The sequence below is a fragment of the Sinohyriopsis cumingii genome, chromosome 5 (assembly GCF_028554795.1).
Source record: "Sinohyriopsis cumingii isolate HCF-2022 chromosome 5, ASM2855479v2, whole genome shotgun sequence".
Lineage (NCBI taxonomy): Eukaryota > Metazoa > Mollusca > Bivalvia > Unionida > Unionidae > Sinohyriopsis > Sinohyriopsis cumingii.
In genome coordinates this window covers 98,092,038-98,114,170 of record NC_142965.1, presented here as the reverse complement: position 1 = coordinate 98,114,170, position 22,133 = coordinate 98,092,038, and the positions used below count along the sequence as shown (strand labels likewise).

General features: G+C 33.6%; 1 protein-coding gene across 3 annotated transcripts in view; it reads right to left on the bottom strand.

The window, feature by feature from the left end:
- LOC149799844 (guanine nucleotide exchange factor DBS-like) overlaps positions 1-19,548 on the bottom strand; it is a 202,679-nt gene extending 183,131 nt beyond the window's left edge. For all 3 annotated transcript variants that reach the window (XM_089959262.1, XM_089959263.1, XM_089959265.1), the window contains exon 1: positions 19,445-19,548. In XM_089959262.1, the coding sequence (XP_089815388.1) occupies positions 19,445-19,472 (28 nt within the window). In that variant the 5' untranslated portion in view covers positions 19,473-19,548. The remainder of the gene's footprint in view (positions 1-19,444) is intronic.
- Positions 19,549-22,133: the final 2,585 nt, after the last annotated feature.

The window sequence follows — 22,133 nt, the reverse complement described above, 5'->3', positions numbered from 1 at the left end:
AATTGTACATGCACATGTGGAACCACTGTAGGGCTGTTGCTCTCTATGGGATTCACAGTACCAATATAGCTCCCATAGTAAACTTAAGCAGACACTGTGATATCAAAAAGTCAATAAATTTCTAGATGTTCATGATCAACCGTTAATCATCAGCATCAACCCATTAATGATGCAAGCTTTGTGTGGAGGAAGCCATACGTCCCATGGCATGCATTTTCTTGATTTACATGTGTTTCCGATTCTGCATAAAAAAAATAATCTGGTACTGATGTCAGTAACGAGTTCTCCAAACTCAAGTATGTAAAAGGACTGAAATTTCATCAGTAAAAAAATTTTCAATTTTGTTCAAGTACAACTAGTATAACTCTCAAAAGATTATTTTTACTCAAATTTTACATTTATTTAATATCAACCATTCCTGGCCAGCCAAACCCAAATAAACTCTATTTAAAATAAAGTTAACCCATTTCTGGACTGGTTCCCATTTTTCTTTATAATTAGCAGCATGAGCCACTATCTATTCACCGTACACCTTTCTTGGGAGTGCTAAAGACATTCAAAACTAGAGTATCAGTAAAACACACATCCACGTGCTACTCCATTTTTGTTTCTTTCCTTAAACAATCATGTGCCCATAGAATCAAGTCCAAGAGAAAGAATACAGTGGGCCAAGCCCACTGCATATATGAATTTGTTTTTTATGTTCAATGACTGAACATTTACATATTGGATGTAGATCTCAATACAGTTTAAACTCTCTTAGAAGCTGAATCAAACTGCAAATGCAAAGACCCTGATCTTCCATTGCATAATGCACCAGCAGATCTGGGTCTCAGCAGTTTGTGAGGAATAATAATAATAATAATAATAACCTTATTAAAAGAGGGTACACTTATGTAACTCAATTATCTAAGAACTAATCTACCCTGAGGCCCTCATACAAAGGAATTTATTTATTTTAGCTTCATCTTTGAAGCCACTGGATATATTGGGTTTGGAAGAAGGAAATAGAGTAGGCATTTCTAATCTCAACTGGAATACTATTCCAGAACAAAGTTCCAGAGTATTGGAAACTTTTAAAAAATAATTCCTTATTTGGTTTGGGAATTTTATACTGTTTGGTAGACATGGATCGCAGGTGGGGAGTATTGCCAGGTAGCCTATACTGGAATAGTGATTGTAAATATTCAGAAGCACCATTATGGGATATCCTGTACATTAATTTGGTTTATCTCAAACAGATTCTGTCTTTAATAGGTAATATTTTTAACTTACCAGCTAAATTTTCCTTGCTTTCTTTTTGGATTGATATTAGCCCTAATGCTCTCTTTTGAAGATGTGCCAGCTTTGCTGTTTTTATCATTTAACTTACCCCATACTATATTAAAGTAGTCTAAATAGCGTTGTATGTAACTGTTATAAAATAGTTTTCTGTGCCTTTCAGGGAGAAAATATCTTATCCTACTGAGAAGCCATAAACTTGAATTGAATTTTTTTTACTGATAATGTATGTTTGATATGTTCAGTCCATGATAGGTTATTATCTACCAGAACATCAAGTAGTCTACTATGACAGACCATTTGCAAATTTTTATCCTTCCATGTCAGACATAGATCATCATTATCAAAATTTGTCCTTTTTTGCCATGTTGAGATAAGTAATATTTTAGTTTTACCAGTATTTACCATCATGCCATTGCAAGTGCACCAGTTTTCCAGTTAGTTTAGGGCATTCTGTAAAGAAATTTCAAGTTCATGCTTTGTGTTTTGGATGTCTGACAATGTTGTGTCATCTACACAGAGATCTGTAGATTATATTGAGTCTCTTATTAAAAGTGGTAGGTCATTAATAAATAAAATAAATAGTAATGGACCTAGAATTGAGCCTTGCAGTACTCCATATCCAACTGTTCCAGGTTCAGACAGAACATTATTTATGTAATAATGTTGTGTTCTCTCACTTAAGTATGAAGTAAACCATCTGTTCTTTCATCACATTGGTAGATTTTCAGTTTCTTCAAAAGGATTTCATAATCCACCAATAAAAGCTTTCCTGAAATCTACAAATACAGATCCTATTATTCTACCATGGTCAAGTGCTTGAAGCCATTTATCAGTTAGGGAGATCAAGGCAGTCTCACATGAATGTTTCTGTCTAAAGCATGATTGATTAGGGTGTAACAGCACCCAAAAAAAGTGGTCGGTTAAATATGACATGAATGTCATGGACATGTTTTTCAATCAATTTTGACAAGTTTGATAGTATTGAGCTTGGTCGGTAGTTATCAACGTCATCCTTAGAACCAGATTTGTGAATAGGAGCTCTTTTGCAGTTTTCCATATTTTGGGGACAGATGAGGTTGCAATACTTAAATTAATTATGAATGTTATGCTATCTACAATAGCAGAGGCAGAAGATTTAATGAGTCTTGGACCAATCTGATCAAGTCCTGTAGCTTTCTTGGTATCAATTAGTTCACTGAGACATTTTTTAACAAAGATTTTTATACTGGTGGGATAGAGAAACATACCTCTTTAAAGAGATTTTGCTGCTGCAGAACTTTTTCAGTTCATTAAAGTTGTTTTCTATCACTGGTTCTTTTAACTTTGTGGTAATGTTGATGAAAAAGTCATTGAAAACATTTGCAATGTCAGTGTCATCAGTGACTATGATGTCATTTACCAAAAGTGAGTGAATTTTATTTGTCTGATCTTTGTGACTTTCCAAATGGAGTTTGTGTAGCTTTTTTAATCATACTTGTTTTATTTCTCCATACTTTATATTGTGCATGGTTTCCCATAGCCTTGAATTGGTCTCGTGTTTTTATAGCATACTCTAGGATTTCAGTAGTAAGCCAATTAGGTTGGATTTCATTTTTTACTCTATGTACTTTCACTGGTGCATGCTTAGAGACTACAGCCATGAATAAGTCAGTCCACACCCTCATGGCTTCATCTATGTCATCCAAATTTTGAATCATATTCCATGGAACTTTATATACGTCATTGAGAAATTGTTCTTCATTAAAATTTTTGAATGATCTGTAAGTGATAGTTTTGTGTGCATTTTTCTTATTTTTCTTGCACTGAACCTTTCTTGTCAAAAAAGTAGGATAGTGGTCACTAAGACCAACATTCGTTACATTAACACAAGCCACATTGTCTGGTAGGTTGGTATAAATGTGATCAATACTAGAGTGCTTGATATTTCTGTTACCCTTGTGGGCTCATTTACCAGCTGGACTACGCCTAATGATTCAATAAATTCCATCCAGTTGGACCTGACTAAAAAATAAAAATGATCATCAGTAATTACAATCAGTGGAACAAACAACAAACTCTGCTCTGCCAACACATTATGCACTGACACATTAGAGTCTATCTTGTACGCAGTTGGACTTAACTTATAAGCACTTAATATACAGTAATGTCTATATTCTCAACCTAAAGGTCTCAACTATATGCCTTGAGGCATGATCAAGTGTCACATGTAATGCCCCATCTGTCACTTGGATTACTAATCCCTCATATGCTAATTCTCATACATGTTAGCTTCCTAATTTGGGAGTCAACAAATGTTTGTAAAATGACTCCCAATCTCCATCAGCCCTGTACCCTACATCAAAAGTTTAAACTATTATTCACATCTACAGACCCACTCACCCCCATCATATCACAGAGTTTGAATGACATGAGGAGTTGTGGTCCATTTACTTACACATACATGCACACACAAAGGCACAAATCAGCAAGGGCTGAATTGCATAAACCTATACTTTTCTTTCATGTAAATTCTAATACAGTATTATTTTCAACCCTTTACATTTTTCAAACTTGTTTGTGTGCAAAAACTTAGGGCAAAGTCTTCAAACATTGATGATAACTCCATAAAACTTCCATAAAATGGTTGTTTTTGTTGTTATGAGGGTTACCGTCATTTTTCTGCACATGATATGCTTTACATGGTGGCTAGTATAACATGGTGGAGAAAGAAACACAGGAAAACCCCAGAATGAACCACCAACCCACAGTAAGCTACTGAGAAGATTTCTCACTTACCCACATTGGCAGAGCCCAAGATTCTAACCCATGCAGACAGAGGCGAGATGGCAGTGATCAAGTAACAGTGAGTGCTTTAGACCACTCAGCCATTCAGGGTCCCCCAGGAAAATTATGAATATTATACTTGTCCTAGATCTACATTTAAAAGATCTGATAATGGATTTCACTTCAATCCATTAATACTTAAAAAATGTTACTGAGTGCAAAACAAATTTTTGTGACAGGGCAGGTTAGATGGATGTGGGTAACTATATAGAGCTAGGATAATATTCACTTAAACATATTTCAATATGCTTCATTTATGTCCTCTGCATTTTGCTGAAAATGTGGTGGTGGGGAGCAATTAAAATAAGACTATGCAAGTAAGAGAGTGATTTGCAGTCCAAATTATTTTCTAAACAACATGCAAACCCACAATCTTATTAGTACCATCCCTAGATAGAGCTGTGTTCACATCTATAATATTAGGTCCATTAATCCTCCCAGTCAAAATTCAGTGGTCCATCTCGTTTCCACTGCCTCACATTCAAGTACAACTTTAAGCAACATATAAGCCCTTCAGAAGTGTACATGATTATGTTGATGGTATACCATCTTTAAAAGTCAGGTCCAACTGCAAAGAACATAGAACCTGCAATATGCATCAGCAGATCAGATTCCATGTTGTTTATTCTACTGATTACAAACAGCACACACCCATATCTGCCCTACATTATGTGAAGGAAGGTCTGATTCCATGCAGTTTGCAGCTGGTGTGTGTGTGTGTGATTTGGAACTTTAACAGATTAAGATGTCAGACAGTGCAGTGTGGCAGTGTATAGTGATGTCTAGCACTGGGGCAAAATGTCATAGACATGTGGCATGATGTCCCACCCAGTCACATTATCCTGACACGAGGCCGGCCAGTGATAACAATAACCTCTTAATGCTGAGCCCCTAGCGAGACAGCTGCTAGTACCATTTTTCTAAGTCTTTGGCATGACCTGGCCGGGGTTCTAACCCTCAACCTCTTGCATCTGAGATGGATGCTCTAACCACTTTGGCCACTAGAGCTGTCCAGTTTGCAGCTGGATTTGACTTATAAACATATATGTATGTTAAGATGATTATCACGTACAGTAAGTTGTCAGAACTTATATGATCAGGGCAAAAAAATTACCCTATAAATTAAAAGCAATATACAAGTCAAGAAAGTTTTCCTTTTTTGTTGCAAACCCAAACTATTCATATAATTAGTACCTTCCCTATCTGGGCCATCTGTTTCTGATGTATCCAAGTCCGTATCTAATTTGCCCTGTTTATATGCCAGGACTAACTGACGAATATCCTCCTCGGCTGCCTCAGAATCACTTGTTGTTGTCGTGCTACAATAACGATACCTACGAACAATCTCCGGCAATAAATATGGAGTCTTTTCTGGACTGTCATCTGTCAAATCATCTGTGGAATACATCGAACTAGGAACACCGGATAATGACGAGCTACATGATTCAAGGCTCGGTGGCCGATCAAGAGCTGAACCCTTCTTTTTAAAATTTTCAACAAAAGTTTGTATCTCTTGTTCAATTTTGTATGCCTCCAGTCCAGAATAACGGGATTGACCTCGCAGCCGACGATTTGTGCACATAATTTACTCATGTGGCTTTCATGCAGACAGCAAGAACGTAATTATGTCCTTAATTCCATGATAACAGGGGACCAAAATAGTCCTGCTTTCTCACCGTCATAATTATAAAAAAATTTAAAAGCAGTTACATCTCCATTTGCAAAAAGAATATTACCACAAGAAAGGAATATTACCACTATAAAAGAAAAAGCATTTACACTGTCAGCACTTGCTTCATTTTATACAATAATCCAATCTGCATGGTCTTGTTGCATAACCTACAGTGTTGCTAACATACACATTTTACACTAGAACTGCAGACTGCAAGAATATGAAAATAAATTATATAAAACTGACACAAAAACACATTATTATTCCATCATTTAGATCTAGTCAGTTCAAATTCATAGTGTAATGGTCATGTGCAAATTGCAACTCCAGAGTCACTAACTGGACGCTGTTTCAGCCTGAATAAAATTGCAACATTCTGTTACCCATCTACCAGACACGTGCATTCAGCAGCTCCGGTCTGATCAATACTATGCCTACCTTCTGACAATCTACTTTTTAGCTACCATTTTCCTACAACCTGGATGACATTTAATCAACCAAGAACTAGTCATTTATAGCTCAAGTCTTCATGCAAGCAGATGCTAAATAATCAGACAAACAGTCATGAAGGTTCCAGCTTTACAGTAGACAGGCATTGTAAAATCATAATGTGCCAAAAAACACATAATTCAAGATACAATTCCATAATCATGTGACCAATGTTGCAATGAAAGCCAGATTGATTTTTCCACCATTGGGGACAGCTCATTTTATTTTCAAGGAAAGTGGACCTGGGAGGGTTCTTATTTTAAATTTAAAGCCCTCAAATGTGATAAATTAACTAACAGTATCTGTTGTATTAGTTGAAAATAAACTATCTTGAAAGAAATGCATTTCTCAACTTGAAAGAAAACCCTTCACCTTCCCACACACCCCCATCCCAGAAAATAAATGATAGAATGGCCTATTATAATGAATATCTCAAAATTGATTCCTTTAAATCAACAAAATGAAGTCTAGTAGACTTCTGGTATTTATTCTTTGGGAAGTCATTGAAGATGATAATGGTACTATTGACGAATGACAGACTACTACAAGCCTGGTGACTGAAACTGTAACAAGCCAATCCCAAAACTGATTCCATTATTGTTTAATTTCGATTAACTCCAACATCCCTTGACAAATACAGTTTTTCTCCTTACCTACCAGCCACTCATTCTACCAGTGTGAGAAATTTCTTGTGTTATTGATCAACTGTGAGCTGTAATGCTAAAACTAATGATGATGGCACTAGATTCCAGGATACCAGAGATTGAAACTCTAATCAAAATCAATTTATGTTCAGTGACTACATACATCATTTACAAAGTGATATTCATTTACAACAGGAATGCAAAATTTCAGTGCCCTGCTGCATAGATTTAGATAACAATATAGCTGAGCTAGTCAACATTTTAGTGACTGGTCCATAATTTTATAGAGATGAAGAACTGTAAATACTTGATGACCTCCATTACAAGCAAGCAGAAAATCTTTTGAGTTTTTCAGGCATGTAGCCTGAAGCATGGAAAAAAAAGATTAATAAATAAAAAGAAGGCATCCTATTACATAAACAACTTGCAGCGTGAGAAAAAAAAAGGCAAATAGTTTTGACATTAAGGGCATCTTATATATTTCAGGGAGTTATCTCGATGCAAAATGTTATATTTTTCTTTCTGAACTACATTACAGGTGAGAAAAACTCATCTGAAAAAATTTTTTAACAGTATAAAAGACATTTTATATCTTTTCTCTTCAACGCCATGACACTTCCATAAACTTCATGAGTTCCTGAAAACATTTTTAAATGGAAAGGAATAGAAGTGATTTATATCAGTGACAAGTTAAAAGCTGAAATTTTGTTGTTAAGAATTAAACTTTAGTTTCCCCGGAGAAATGAGCAAGAAACTCACTAATTTTGAGTATATTTGTTGGAGGCAAAAAGTTCCAAAAGTGAACAGTAACATATGAAAATGGTCCATCACTTATAATACTTGGAATGAAAGAAATTCAACTTGAAAAAAATCTTTAAATTTTAAATATTATTTTTGCTAAAATTATTCAAATAAACTTGCAAATATGTATAAACATTTTCTATATCTTTCTACTTCTAAACTGTGACAAAAACAAAATTAATTTGTCTTCAAAGATATTCAGTAGCATCCAAAATATTTAACATTGTGTCAATGATCTTGTCAGATGTTATGTCCCTCTGAAAATTATATGTGTGTGTTTGTAATTCAGATTTTTAATGTAGCCTTAACAATTTTTGGTCATATCGCTACAATGTCTGCAGTGTGGCAGTTTACAGTGAATCGTCTAGCACTGGGGCATCATGTCCCACCCAGTCACACTATCCTGATACCAGGCTGACCAGCCCTAACACTAACCTTTTAATCTTTTAATGCTGAGTGCCTAGCAAGGCAGATATTAATATCATTTTTATAAGTCTTTGGTATGACTTTACTGGTGTTCAAACCCGTGACCTCCCACATCCAAAGTGAACTCTCTAAACACTAGGCCACCAAAGCGGTCTGAAAATTTACACTCAGATATTTCCATAAAGTTCTAAATAAGCTTTTATCAAATTTTTAACCCTTTTTATACTTGTATTACATCGCCATATTCCTAGATGTAACTATCAATTTTATATTTGTAAAACACAGCCTTATTTTTAGACATCTGTGAGTATCACTTTTAAAGACCAGAAATTCTTGAGCTAATGAGGTCTTGCTAAACTTGAAGGGATAATACCATATAAATGTCTCAGTAATTGAGGCAAATTACAAAAACAAAATAACTATTGCCATTTATAGGCTTAATAACCATCCTGCATACATATATGAAACAAAACAATTACAAATTCTACAGTGGTGATACAAATAATAATACATGTATAATTCATGTTCATTTTGGACTTGGTGACTGAAATTATCAGTACTGCCACTATACCCAATTTTAACGTACACTCTGCAGTCCTGTTTATAGTAGGTGAAAACCTCTTGGTTAATTTGGGTCTTACTGTGCAACATTCATCAATTTCCTGACTCGGGTATAATCACAGAATTTATTTAACAAATTTTAATATTATTTGTGTTAAATCTTTAATCCTGAAATAAAGGTCTCAAAGACTCAAAGAATTTGTATCCATTATCAAAGTCAGAAGCTCAAAAGGGATACAATCAAATTAGTGGTTTCTGATTGGCTGAATTCCAGTAACTGACCTACTAAATGAGCAAGTCAATCAAATGTTTTAATTCAGGTCAAAAATGTTTGATAAATGACAGAAACATTAATTACTGAAAATTTCTATGAAGCAAAGCACATGCAAGAATAGTCATTGATTTTAACAGTTGGAAAATGTAAGGCACAATGAATGCTAACACTCAATTGATAATAATAATAATAAGGCTTTATTTATAGAGGGTGACTCATTAGTCAACGACTATTCTCCCTTGAGGCCCTCTTAAGGAGAGTATAACAATGCACATTATATGAAGAAAGCAATAATTACTGTTTATTTTAACATGTTAGAATTAAAATACTAAATTCCATTATCTGTTAGAAACACATGCATGCTCATGATATCTCTTCTTAAATACTCTAATATTTTCAGCCGATTTTACATGTAGTGGAAGCTTATTCCACAGAACTGTACCAGAGTACTGAAAACTCTTTTTAAATTGATGATCAACAGATGCATCTAAATCGCTCTGTTCTTGGTTTTGGTATTAGAAAGTTTCCGTGTGATATTGATCTCAACTGGCATTGTGTTGAAAAAGGCCTGAATAAGTCTTCAAGATACTCTGGTGCAGTTCCATGTAGACATTTATATAAAAGAACTGCCTTGTGAAAATCTATCCTGTCATATATTGTGAACCATTTGAGTTCTGTAAATAATGCTTTTGAGGGATGATCAACAGATGCATCTAAAATTACATGTGCTGCTCGTTTCTGAAGTTTATAACTCCTGTCAGGCTCAGATTTAGCACAGTTTCCCCATACATTAGAACAATAATCCATTGTTGGAAGATTATATGACTTGTAGTATAGATTGCAAGTTTCCATAGGTAAATATTTCTTGATTCTGCTGAGAAGGGCAATTTTGGATGACAGTGTTTTACAAAGCTTATAAATATGGTCATTCTTTTACGAGGTGATTTGCCTCGTAAACTCTAAGTCAATCTGTTCCAAAACCCGACACAGAGAGAGAGAGAAAAGAAAGGAAGTTCAATCATCTTGAAAGAAGTGTCATTTGAAGATGTGGCTACATCTTTGGGGAATTTGGCTTGTGAGGGTAGGGGATCGAGCTGTAAAGACAAAAGTCTGTTTGAGCTTCTGGCCAGCAAAACTTTATTGAAATACTCAACATATAAAATTATATTCCAATATCAAACTACATAAGCTTAAATTGCGGATATAAGAAATACATATAAAACTACAATATATTTCACTTATCAACATCATACATTTGTATAATATCTGCTGTTTAGAATATAATACAGATAATTAAATATCGAATAAATTCACGATAGTAAAAGAAACTAAAATTCAATATTTCAGACCAATATCGTAATTGAAATATATATTACTGAATTTATTCTAAAATGTCAATATATTAAACTCTATTATTTAAAGAGTGTTTCATTTCTAAATTAACTATTACTGAGTATGAAGTCTGTAGTGAACGTTGCTTTTTACTATAATCAATAATATAATTACAAGCAAATACAAGTTCTTCAAACAAATTAACTTTCTAATACATTATGTTAAATAATAGTAAAGAAATATTAAAATGATCTAATGTTTAAAAATACTGATGTTAGGTTAACATCTTAACACTAAAAATTCTCGTAACACTAAAAAGTCTTATACTATGAAAAATTGTACATAGACGGTTATCTTACCTGCAAGGACAAAAGCCACTTGAGTTCTCTGGCCAGCAAAGCTAGTGTCAGCCCATGGCTGGGGCTTTATATATCAGTTTCTTAAGACAAACCCAAATATGGCGCGCGCCTATCTCTTTGCGATAGCCAGAATCTCAAAGTGAGGCTTCGTAGTCTCTTACAGATTATCATCTAGATCTATGTACGTCATTAGACAGACAATTATACCAAGGCAGCGTGTGGAGCTATACCTTAGGAATTTTTGGGTTTCTGCAATGCGGTACTTTACATGTAGAATTTTGTGTGCTGACTTTAGGATACAAGGGAAATGTATGTATAAGACGGTTTGTACTTGTTTATAAGGGCGCAATCTGTATTAAGTAGTATATAATTGTAATACCGAAATAAATGGATTCAATCTCAATATATTTTAATAGAAATTTACTTTCAATATAATTTATCAACTTACTTTTAATACAATTTAGAGAAAATTTCAATCTTGTTACTTGTACTAAAAAAAGTCTGTCCTAATAATTCCTTAATAAATTATTATCTACAGACACACCTACAAGCTTTTCATGTTTGACATTTTCTAATGGATGATTATTTATTGCAAGAGACAGTTTTGGGTTCCCTGACTTGTGTAGCTTTTGTGATGTCCCCAAAATCATAAATTTTGTTTTACCTTCATTAATTACCATCCTATTTTGTTGTGCCCAGTTTTGGACTCTAATAAGGTCTGAGTTTAATCTTGTTTGGATAATTTCAGTATCAGAACTAGATGTATACATGGTTGCATCATCTGCAAACAAATATGTATTTGTGGATTCATTATTTAATGGTAGATCATTGATATAGATAAGGAAGAGGATAGGGCCCAAAACTGAGCCTTGAGGGATTCCTGAATGAATAGTGCAAGTTTGAGAGCTAATATTGTCAATGCTTACTTCTTGAGACCTTTGGTTTAGGTATGATCCAAACCAGTTTAAAGAAGGATTGTCAAACCTAACAGTTCAACTTTTGCAGCAGAATTTCATGATCAACAAGATTAAAGGCTTTCTTGAAGTCAAGGAAAACAATCCCAGTCATATGTCCATTATCCATTTCCTTCAGCCAAAGATCAGTTAATTTGGTAAGTTCTGTTTTGCACGAGTGATACTTTCTAAATCCTGATTGCACTTTATGAAATAGAGAGTATGTTTCAAAAAATTTATAGACCTGAATGGCTACATGCTTTTCAAACAGTTTTGACAATACAGGTAGAATTGATATTGGTCTGTAATTTCCGTGATACTCCTTTTCCCCTTTCTTAAAGATAGGTGTAACCTTTGCACATTTCAGTGTTTCTGGAAAATTACCACTCATTATACTTAAATTTATGATATCCGTTAGTGACTTTGTTACTACTGGTGCAGCAATTTTATGAATTCGTGGATCAATACCATCCAATCCAGAGGATTTATTAATATTCACCTTAATTAGCATATCAGAAACATCAGCTTCACTAACATTAGCTATTGAAAAATAATTATCATTAGGAATTTTAGCTCTTATAAATAATAGAAGAGCATCAAGTTCAATTGGGATGTTAGTCTGGTTCTGAATACTCTTACTGGAGATGCTTATGAAGAAATTGTTGAACATTTCCACAATGTCTTGTACAGATGTTGCTATATCATCATTTTGCTTAAGTCTAGGGGGAAGACAACTGTTCTTGGGTAGGTTCAACTCTTTTAGATGCTTCCACAATGTCTTGGTACTCTTACTTTCATCAGTGGCCTATTTATAGTAGTTCTCTTTTGCCTTATCTATCAGGTGCTTAGTTTTATTCCTCCACTTTCTATAGCTTTTCATGTCTTTTTTCTTGTGGAAATTATCTCTTAGGTGCCTAGCCTCATTGATCTCAGGGGTAATCCACTTCACATGCAAGAAATATTACTCCAGCATGTATGTGCCAGTTAAGTCCTAGAATAATGGTAATTTAAAGATGTTAGAATGTCAGACTCATAATCCAATGATGCAGGCTTAATACCAGCCCAGGCCAACCCAGGTCAATTGTCTCAAGGTAGGCTCTTACTGGTAACTTAATATAAAACAGGCTACAAAAGCCAATGAAGATGACACAGGTAAGTACAGGTAAAACAAATTAAAGAGAGATAAAGTAATGACCATGTGCACATATGCCACACCCACACTCAATGTGGATAGACCCATGAAAACCAAATGCACAATATATTCAGAAAGGCAACAAGGGCCAATATGAAGGTAATGTACGGTTAAAGTTATATTAGCCAATGAGAGTTGACAGACTGTACAAATGGCTATATTTCCAACATAATTTTTTTTATAAATATATACAGAACTTGCTCATATGAGAATTGGATGATTTAAGATTACATACTATGTTTGACCAAAATCAGATCTGAAATATTGCCTGGGGTGGAAACAAACAAGCTCAAATGATGCAAGTATATGTGATTCTCAATCATGATATAACTTGTTGACCCATATACAAAGTTTGATCAAAATATATTCTGAGATACAGGTTCAAGAAGAGTAATGTCCTATAGTTGATGGATGATGCAGGACATGTGCCAAACATGGTGCCATACGTTACAGTCAGATGATCTCAAACTTAAAAGTCTTATTTATAGCCTGCACATCAAGCAAACAATCAAAGCACTGCTGTTTTAACATTCTGATATAGACCCTGGGGATGGCAGGTGGTTTTGCATTGTTTTGTGGGGGGGGGGCAGTTAGGCCAAGCAGTGAGGCTGGGGTATGTTTTACATAAGTTTCAAAAAACTCCTCAGCTGTTTTACTCATATGTCTGAGAAAAAAGTTGTGTGATCAATGACCAACAATAAATGTTTTGACTGGGACTCTTGGGTCTTACCCCAGGGTGCCTCCCTACACCCAAGGAACCTATTCCCTGGTCACAAATTTGAAACTACATGTATTGGGGTCTTTACCCTTTAACCATATATGCATAATGGGATATAAAAATACTAAATTAGACATGCAGATGACAAAGACTCATGAATCCATCTCTACCCCCTGGGTCATAACTTGCAAAATATTAAGATGCCAATTCTATAACCATATTTACAATTAGTGAACACAAAAAGACAATTCATATATGCAACTAAATTTATCTGTGATTCTATCTTTAACCTCTAGGACTTGACCCTTGAGTCTGTGCTTTTTTTGGCAGGTCACTGCAGTGCAATATTCAGAAGCATGCCTTATACACAATAACACTACCTTTTTAATGGCAGTTGCCTGTTTTAGAATTTCAGAACTGTGAACTATAAAGGGTCTTAATGTTACCCATAAGATTTCTCAGGAACTAGGAAGTCCCAATCAGACTTCTCAGGAACTTAAGGGAGTCCCAATCAGACTTCTCAGGAACTAGGCAGTCCCAATCAGACTTTTACATATACCTTTGAGTAATTGACACTCTTCATAATTTCAAACAGAAACACTGAGGAAACTCAAAAGTTTGTCACTGCTGCCACAATGAACTATTTCAACTGGAAAACAGAATATTTTCAATTTAACCCTGAAATTCCTCTGGATCTGTCCCCGACAACTGCACCTCTTCAATTCAAATCAAAACAGCATTCTCTGAATATTGGCTGAATGGCTATTGATATTACCGTTGAGGACATTAAGATTTGCTAATAACCTCTGGGGGATGGAGGTAATGAAACACAACTATTATGAACTAAGCACTCTACATAATTCAGTATTCTATAAATAGCAATGATACATTGAGTTCTGACTCATCTAATTCACACCACTCATTTTGATAACCTTTATTCCAGGATAACTTCCCTTTCCATATTTGCGTTGCTGTCATTCAGAATTTTAGTTTGTTTCATACTTATACATAAATCAATTTAATCAAATTTTTTTAATGGTCTGCCTCTTTTACTTCAACTATTCTATAAAAAGATATAAGTTAAGCATTATGACTGGATCAGATATATAAAACCTGACCTATAGGTGGTATTAAGGAAGTCACTACAGATTGGCTGTCTCATTGTGTCATTGGAAACAGCACTTATAGGACCCATGGTATTAATTATATGAAAAAATGGGAACCAGTCAAATAAAGGAGAAGATGAAATCAAGTATATATTGATTCGGCAGGCATTACTGGTTGATAATGAAAAGTAAACATTTATTAAAAAGACTTTTTTGTGAGCTTATCCTATTTTTAATTTTAAAAAAGCGAGACAATGACAGTCCTTTTACTAACTTAAATTTTGAAAAACTCGTTAGTGAAATCAACACCTGATTCTTTACGTACAGAATCAAAAACACATTTCAAGCAGACTAAAACAATGCCTACAGAAAAGGATGTGTCTGTAATAAGAAATGAAGCTTTTTGATTATTCAGAACTTTAAAGTTATTCAATTTTTACTACAATGGTGTTTCCACAAGTTTACTATATCAGCTAAATTAATACACTGACCCTATATCTCCCATTTCCTTGGTTTGATGTAGCCAAATAATGTGTTTAAAGTGTGTCATCGCTACAGTTGACGATGATTAGTTCACTAGCACACATTACATAACATTTCATATTTAATGACAAAATAAGAACATTGCTCAGCCTTCTCCATCGGAGAAGAAACCTCTGATACAAATCACCAAAAATGAGAACTATATTCAGAACTACCTTTGTTCACATGGCACAATACGGTAGCAGAAGACAACAATGTCACAATCTGTCACAATCAGAACATTGTCTGCCATTTCTGATGCAACATATCTAATACACTCCACCTAAGGTGAATCACCCAAAACCATCAAATTTATGTGTATGCCCACAATTACATCTGAAGCGTTTTGCACCAACTTGATGGAAAAGACTTAGCTATGTTCCAATTATTACTGATAATTTTGATACAATTTTATTTCAGTGACATTATTTCCCATTTGAAAAACATCTTTGTTAACAGAACTTTTGAATAGCAACATTTCATTTGAAAGAAACATTATTCAAGATTTTTAGCCACCTTAATGTTGCTTAGACATTGTAGATCCAATAAAAGTACCCATGAGCATGTCCGCTGACTGGTTGCATTATCTGTTTCATCATGTACATATATGTAGCATTTGGACAAATATCATAAAGATATTTTATCTATATTGTCAGAGATATTCCAGACAGACATAACCAACTGAATCTTCTCATAGTAAGTAAAAGAATGATAGAATCACAAGCTGGCCAAGCTAAAGAATTCACATTATGATAGCAGCATGCTGTACAGTAAGACTAATGGGTAGATTAGGAGAAACAGAGTTTCTTATCATTCTGATTAAATAGCAATGTTTCAGTTTTTTAAAACCATGACATTTTTATAAATATTGGTACCAAAGATAATATGAAATTGGAAATTTTTTTCCTGATCAAAATTTACATTGTTTAATCTGATCAGTTTCAGTTGAATTTAAGCTACTGATGTAATTTCTAACAGAAATTTTGAAAACTCACAGGATCATTTTACGGATCAATACAACAAATTTAATAAAGACCTTAAGCGTTGTGCTACTTCTTCTGATTTCCTTCACAGCAGCTTTATTTGTAGGGAAGGTAACTCATTTAATTAAAGAAAATAGTACACCTGCAGGCTTTTTGTTATGTACAATATATACCCAATATATCGATATACCACAATGTGACAAGAACTGAGTTAGTTTGAAAATAAAACGAAGTTTCAATTTCATAATACCACACACAAGTCTCATGTTACAAGGCAATGATGTATACTGTATCTTTTGTGTTGTTGGAATGTCTACAGTTCTGTGTTATTCACAAACAATAATCAAGTGTTTGAATTAATGAAATGTCTTTGCCCAAGAATTCTGTATGAGCACTCAAATATTTCCAGGAAAAAGAATTATCCTTTAGAATCCAAATAATTCTAATAAAAATTAAATTATAACAGGCACAACAGACACTTTCCAATGTAAAGTAAAAGCCCAGCTGAGAAAAATCTCTATAATCAATGATTATACAGTAACTCGAAATGCAAAACAAATTATGTACAAAAGCATGAAGTCCCTGTATGACCTTGACAAAACTAATCATTTTACTCTAAGAATAGGATAAAAATAAAAAGATGTTTACTTGTCTCAGTGATTTCTGAATTAAGGTTGGAAACTAGGTCAGCTTTAGGTGTTTACAACTGAAGAGTCAAGGTCAAACTATTTTCTGAAAAATATTGAGTTCCTAGTAAAAAAAACTACATTATCTTGACATGTAATGAAATTAAAAATAAAAAGATTTTAAAACTTAGAAACAATTAAATCAAATATAAGTTAAATCAAATATACATAACACAAACATCAGTGAGAACATAACAATAGATAAATTATCAGATTGTGTTGACAAATTCACCTGTAAAAAAGATGTATAATTATAGAAACACACAAATTATTAATGTTACTTAGACCAGTCTAAGCGTCATAATATTTTATACATGTAAGAAAATGCTTATGAAAAAAGGAAATGCACGGAGCATGCTTTATGTTACAGAAAATAAAATTCTATAATGGTTGACTGTTATATTGAAAGCTCTTTATAAGCAATTCCTTATTTGGTTTTGGTATAATGTAATATTTACTTCTAACAGACCTTAAATTTGGAGTACATTCAGCATCACTTTGGTGAAAGATATTGCATATGATGACAGGACTAGCTTTCTGGATACTTGATATATATTACAAATTTGGCTTTCTAAAGAATATTCTTTCAAATAGTGGTAAAACTTCTATATAATCCACTGCTTACTCAAAATTGGCTAGAATTAAATGGCATGATTTCTTCTGGAGTCTTAATAGTTTTCTTATGTTTGCATTAGAGGTATTACCACAAATTACATTACAATAGTCCAAATATGGTTGAATATAACTTTTATACAAGATGACCCTATGCTGAAAAGGATGGAATGTTCTGATTTTCTTAAAGCCAAAGATAAAAATAAACTTTTTTTGGAAAACATTTACTGTCAATAGACCAGGTTCCTTCAAGATTTCTCTTTTTGTGGACATAAATTCAGCATGAATAAAAGCATGGATAGTTCTGAAAACTTTGTTCGTGCTCAGTTGAAAATGTAAGTACTGGTACATAATAAAGAATGTGATACTGTATTTCTTCCTTACAATGCTATCCATTGGATACTGACCACAACACCTCATATTAATGTGCCCTATTATGAAGTTGTTGTTGGTGGTGGCGTTGTTGTAGGGTTTAATGCCATTTTTCAGCACATGATAGACTATACATGGCAGCCAGTATCAATGGTGGAGGAAGAACCCGGGAAAACCCCAGAAAGAACCACGACCCACGAAAAGCTACTGGCAAGCTTTCTCACATACCCACATTAGCCGCTATTATGAAGTACAGATATACATATAATTTTATTATTACATACTGGTACATAATAAAGAATGTGATACAGTATCTCCTCATTATAATGCTATCCATTGGATACTGACCACAACATCTTATATTAACGTGCCATATTATTTAGTACAGATACACATATCATTTTATTATTACACACATATATATATATATATATATATATATATATATATATATATATATATATATATATATATATATATATATATATATATATCTTTTGATTTATTTATAATTTACACGGGATATCAGCATAAGGATACAAGCAATTCAAAATCAAAAGTTCAACATCTATACATGCGTAGTAGTCATTACATAGAACTGCATGGGAAAATGACCTTGTCATAAATTATCCATAAAATAATTGTTGAATGCATGCTTACAATTGATCAGATCTGCACAGACAAATGATCAGAAACTGCTCTTAGTGAATACACTAATGAAACTATATACTTGTGATAAAATTTGTTCAGTAAAACATGATTACTGAAATCATATTAAAAAAATTAACAAAAAAATTTGTGTAGTCAACTTATGGTAATTCATAACCCAAAAGCTTTCTCACTATCTCCTGTGCTTATTGTTGACTTTATCATTTTCAAACCAAAACATTATTGTGATTCTTTTTAAACTATGTAAGATGTTTTCTTTTTCCTTTTTTTATAAAGAAAAACGCCACCAACATGTCATTTTACATAATATCCTTCAAAGTTTATGGCACTTTGACACATCCTGGTTTTAAAAAAAGTCATCACATTGGTGATGTCATAAATGCATGACACATCTTGGTAAAATAAAAGGGCATCACACTGATGATGTCATTTAATCATGCCATTTTTAAAAAATGATTTTACAAGTCAGATAAACGTACTTATAAAGACTTATTACACAATTAGAATTTTCCATTAGTTTAAAATGAGTATGAATATGAGTGTGATCGTTAACTCTCTGAGATAATTCTGTCAATTAAGAGGCTCAGTACTTAAATTACGATAAATAAATTAAATCATAGTAACAAACTTAAACTCGTACAAACATACACACACACACACACACACGCAATACCTGTATACAAAATCTCGATTGATGATTGCTTATTTCAAAGTTATAGTGTCACACCTAATTAAACCTCATTTCCATAACGTATTCTGCTGATCTTATGTAAAATAGTGATTACATATCCCCACCCCATCCACCTGATCCAATGTCCTTCCTCATGCAAATCCGTACCGATACGTTTCTCACCTTTACCAAATCGCATTAAGTGACTCGTTTACGGTCTTCTTCCTGATAGGTAATTACATTTAGTGCAATCTTTTTGATGGTACTTTCTGATCAATTGTAAAAATTAGCCTTACCTGATTTGTTGGCGGTGTTTTTGATCATTGCTTGTTTTGTTTATGTGGAATGCATCACTGACTCAATTATATATCACCTGCTTCCGCTTCCAGATATGATGTGACGTCATCCAGGTAAGAGGGAAATCCTAGACACATGTGGAATTTCCTGAACTAAGTACAGGAGAATCATTGCAATCAAAATCTAGCATTCAGAAGGATACTGCTTAAGTTTTCAGCAGAGACACAATTTAATTGCCACAGTAAATTCTATTTCCAATTTAATCTTGTAAACTTATTCAGAAAAACAAACACTCACATGTAGACACTTTCAGGTTAAAGGTCAAGAGTCTCTATTCGGCATATTTCTCGTGCGATCGATGCGTTTACCGGGCTGACTGGTTTAAACATCTGGTACTAAATTCAATCAAGCCCGATTAATAAAATGACGGGGATTGCTTTCCATAACTGGAATCAGAATGTCAGGCATATCACATTAAACAGGAATCAAGAATAAATATTTACCTAAATATAAATATTACAAATAAGTATATATAACACAATAAAACTCTTCATATAAATATCGAATATCTATATTTTTCATGTGTATCGCAGTCAGAGACTGAAACAATGATATTTATAAGAAACAACCCAGAATGTCTAAATGTCCATCATTCGCACATAACATATAAAACATGGAATAATACAAAATCGAATATACACCGTATATTATAGAACACACACACACACACACACACACACACACAGATATGAATTATGACCGCGATGTCCGACCATTGTCTACAGTAAAACAGCCTTTTAGCTGCAAAACGGGGTGTCGAGTTCGGGCCTCATTATTTAAAGAACAGTAGCTCAGCATTCTTTTGTTACCCTTTTTGTATTTATAAAACACGCCTTATATTAAGGTTTTGTTTGAGTTCGACGCTTTCTTTCAATACCCGAAAGCCTAGTGCCCGAATATTTGACTCACATGGCATACTGCGATCACTTTTCTCCGTAGCAGCCCCGGTTTCGACATGACATGCGCAAGGATAATTGGGCGTCTAAGATCGGTGTTTTTTTTCTGGGTTTTTAGATCTCCCACGCAATGACAGTCCACATTATGCAAACATTTTCTGCGTGGAGAGCGCATTTACGTAAATTTGCGAATCTTTTTATTTAAATGACCTAAACCAAGCAAAGTCTACATTGTGGACGCCTTTTCCATGGTTATAAGTAGACATATTTATTTAAAATCCGAAGTTCATTACATAATAAGAAACATTAGCTCGTTCGAACAATTGTACTGACTGTAAACATTAATACAACACTTGAATCCAACAATTAGATATATATTACTTACACTCATAATAGGGTTGGGTGGAAGGGGGCTAAATGAAAATATTCTACTCTTTCTCTTCAATTGCACGCAGTGTTAAAATAAACACGCATAATGACAGGCCAATATACACTTAAATACTCAACCCCCCATCTTATTATATCTGTTTAAAACTCCCATGCAGAGAAGTCAGTTTACTTGTTTATAATATATACTAAGCGTACATGCATATATATATATATATATATATATATATATATATATATATATATATATATATATAACATTTAGGGCAATCAAATAGTTGCAAACGTTACGGAAAACTAGAATCTAAAACGCTAAGCATACTGCAGATTAAAGAAGCATCAGTTCTTCTCTCTTGTCTCTGCTTTCTATGTTTTGGATGCCAAGCGTGTGTGTGTGTATATATATATATATATATATATATATATATATATATATATATATATATATTTATCTGTATGTATGTATGTATGAACTGATGCTGCTGCTGATATATATATATATATATATATATATATATATATATATATATCAGCAGCAGCAGTTCATGAGTTCATGTCATAAAATTGAAGCTGCACATTAGATATATCCATTCATCCGCTTCCGTACACCATTTTAACAGCATGTTTGTTTTGTCGTATTTCGTTTTCAGCTCCACTGAATCAATATCGATCAATTAGTTCATAAGGTCTACATTTATTTGACAGTCTGTCTTTTAGACTATCATCAATAGAATATATTTTATACTGGTATATTCCTCTCTCTCCCTCTCTCTCTCTCTCTCTGGAATCCTACCTGGTGAAAATGGTTCAGTTTACACATTATGATAGTTTAAATAAAAATGACGAACACATAATCGGAAAAAAAATACATATGAACGTTTACTGTCGGTGTCTTGTGGTCAGATACATTCACGTGCATCTTTACATCTGTATCATTATGTTAGTGCTGATATACATAAAAAGGGTTAGTGGGTGCGGTGTTGATATAAATATTATCCTGACACCCTCCGGTTTCATTTACCCATATAATTCTTTTAAAAAAAATAAAAGGCATCAAGGATAATAAAAAAATGCTAAAGAGTTATTCATTTCATTCATCAATTTATAATTTCTCACCTGGTTTTGTCAGGGGTCCTAACTAACTATTTGTTGACATTTCGAATTTAAGGGAGTTTATTTTACCACAAGGTCGCCATATTTGCATGGGCGAGTCTATATTTTAAGCCAGCAGATCTGATGTTGTTCATCGTCTTTGGTGATCTCAATAATTCCGTAAATTTTTGGAGTCGCATCTCTTTGAACATATGCATGCAATAGTTCCAACATTTTATTTATTAAATTTATC